General features: G+C 60.3%; 1 protein-coding gene across 1 annotated transcript in view; it reads left to right on the top strand.

Moving 5' to 3' along the window:
- TPST2 (tyrosylprotein sulfotransferase 2) overlaps window positions 1-1,137 on the top strand; it is a gene marked incomplete at its 5' end in the record, with an annotated part of 15,561 nt that overhangs the window by 6,062 nt on the left and 8,362 nt on the right. The window contains 1 exon segment of the mRNA XM_005869804.2: window positions 310-358. Within this exon segment, the coding sequence (XP_005869866.1) occupies window positions 310-351 (42 nt within the window).

Below are 1,137 nucleotides of genomic sequence, written 5' to 3'. Positions count from 1 at the left end.
ACACACACACACACACACACACACACACACACACACACCCCCTATCGGCCCCTCCCTCCAGGTGAAGCAGCCCCACTGTCATCCTGTGGCCCACGTGGTGCCGGGTGTGGCCAGCATCGTGCCTGTGTGTGCGCTTCAGCCCCTCCCCTAGAACATAAGCTACATGAGAGCAGGCCTGGTCTGTCAGGCTCACGTTTCCCAGCACCTGGCACATAGTAGGTGTGCAGGGAATATGGGATGGGTGAGTGTGTGTGCCGGCCGTGATGCTGAGGGCTGGACCTGGCGTGACCTTCCTGTGTCTTCCCGCAGGTGAACCCGAACAGCACCGCCTCCCACGTGGGAAGCTCGTGATTTCCAGGTAGGACCGCGCTTCCGAGCCTCGATCCCTAGGGGACTCCCCGCTTCTGGCCCCGACCTCCCGGGGACTCCCCGCTTCCGCCCCGACCTCCCGACCTCCCGGGGACCGCACTAAATCAATACAAATATATATTTTTTACAAAGATGATGCTAGAATTAGTCAGCACTCATTTCTCACCTGTTTTAACCAAAACAAGGAGTAACAAGAACAGCAAACAGAAGTGGGGGTGGGGGGGGGGATGCCCACGACCGGAAACTTCACTTTTGCTCGTCGCCTGTCTCAGCCCCTGTGCGTGCGGCCTTCGTGGTGAGTGTGTGTCTGAGCTGCTTTGTTTTGCTTCTCATGCTTCTCCGTCTAGTCCGTGGGTTTCACGTGTGCCGTGTGGGACCCGCGCAGCACTGGGCAGAGTGCCGCGTGCAGGCTCACGTGCCACCAGTGACTTCACCGTCTCCCCAAGATCCTCTGCCGTCTTTGGAAACATCCGGAAGGATGCTGGGCACACCTCACCCTGCTCCTGCCTCTTCCGTGGGCCAGGGTGGGGGTGGGGCTCACCGAGTCATTCCCCGGAACCCATCCTTAAGGAGTGGAATCCGTGGGTGGAAGGTCCAGATCTTTTTAAGACTCAGCCTGCGAGGCTCCGAGCGTGTTTTTCACAAGAGTCGGCCAGTGTGCGGCCCCTGCAGTGCAGGGCGTGTCCCGGCCCAGCGCTGGGCTTGGCTCTGTGAGGAGCAGCGTGTGGAGGGGTGGCAGGTGCTGTGTCATCGCTCCCAGCCTCGCCC

The sequence above is a fragment of the Myotis brandtii genome, unplaced genomic scaffold, assembly GCF_000412655.1.
Source record: "Myotis brandtii unplaced genomic scaffold, ASM41265v1 scaffold303, whole genome shotgun sequence".
NCBI lineage: Eukaryota > Metazoa > Chordata > Mammalia > Chiroptera > Vespertilionidae > Myotis > Myotis brandtii.
This window is presented reverse-complemented; position numbering and strand designations above follow the sequence as displayed.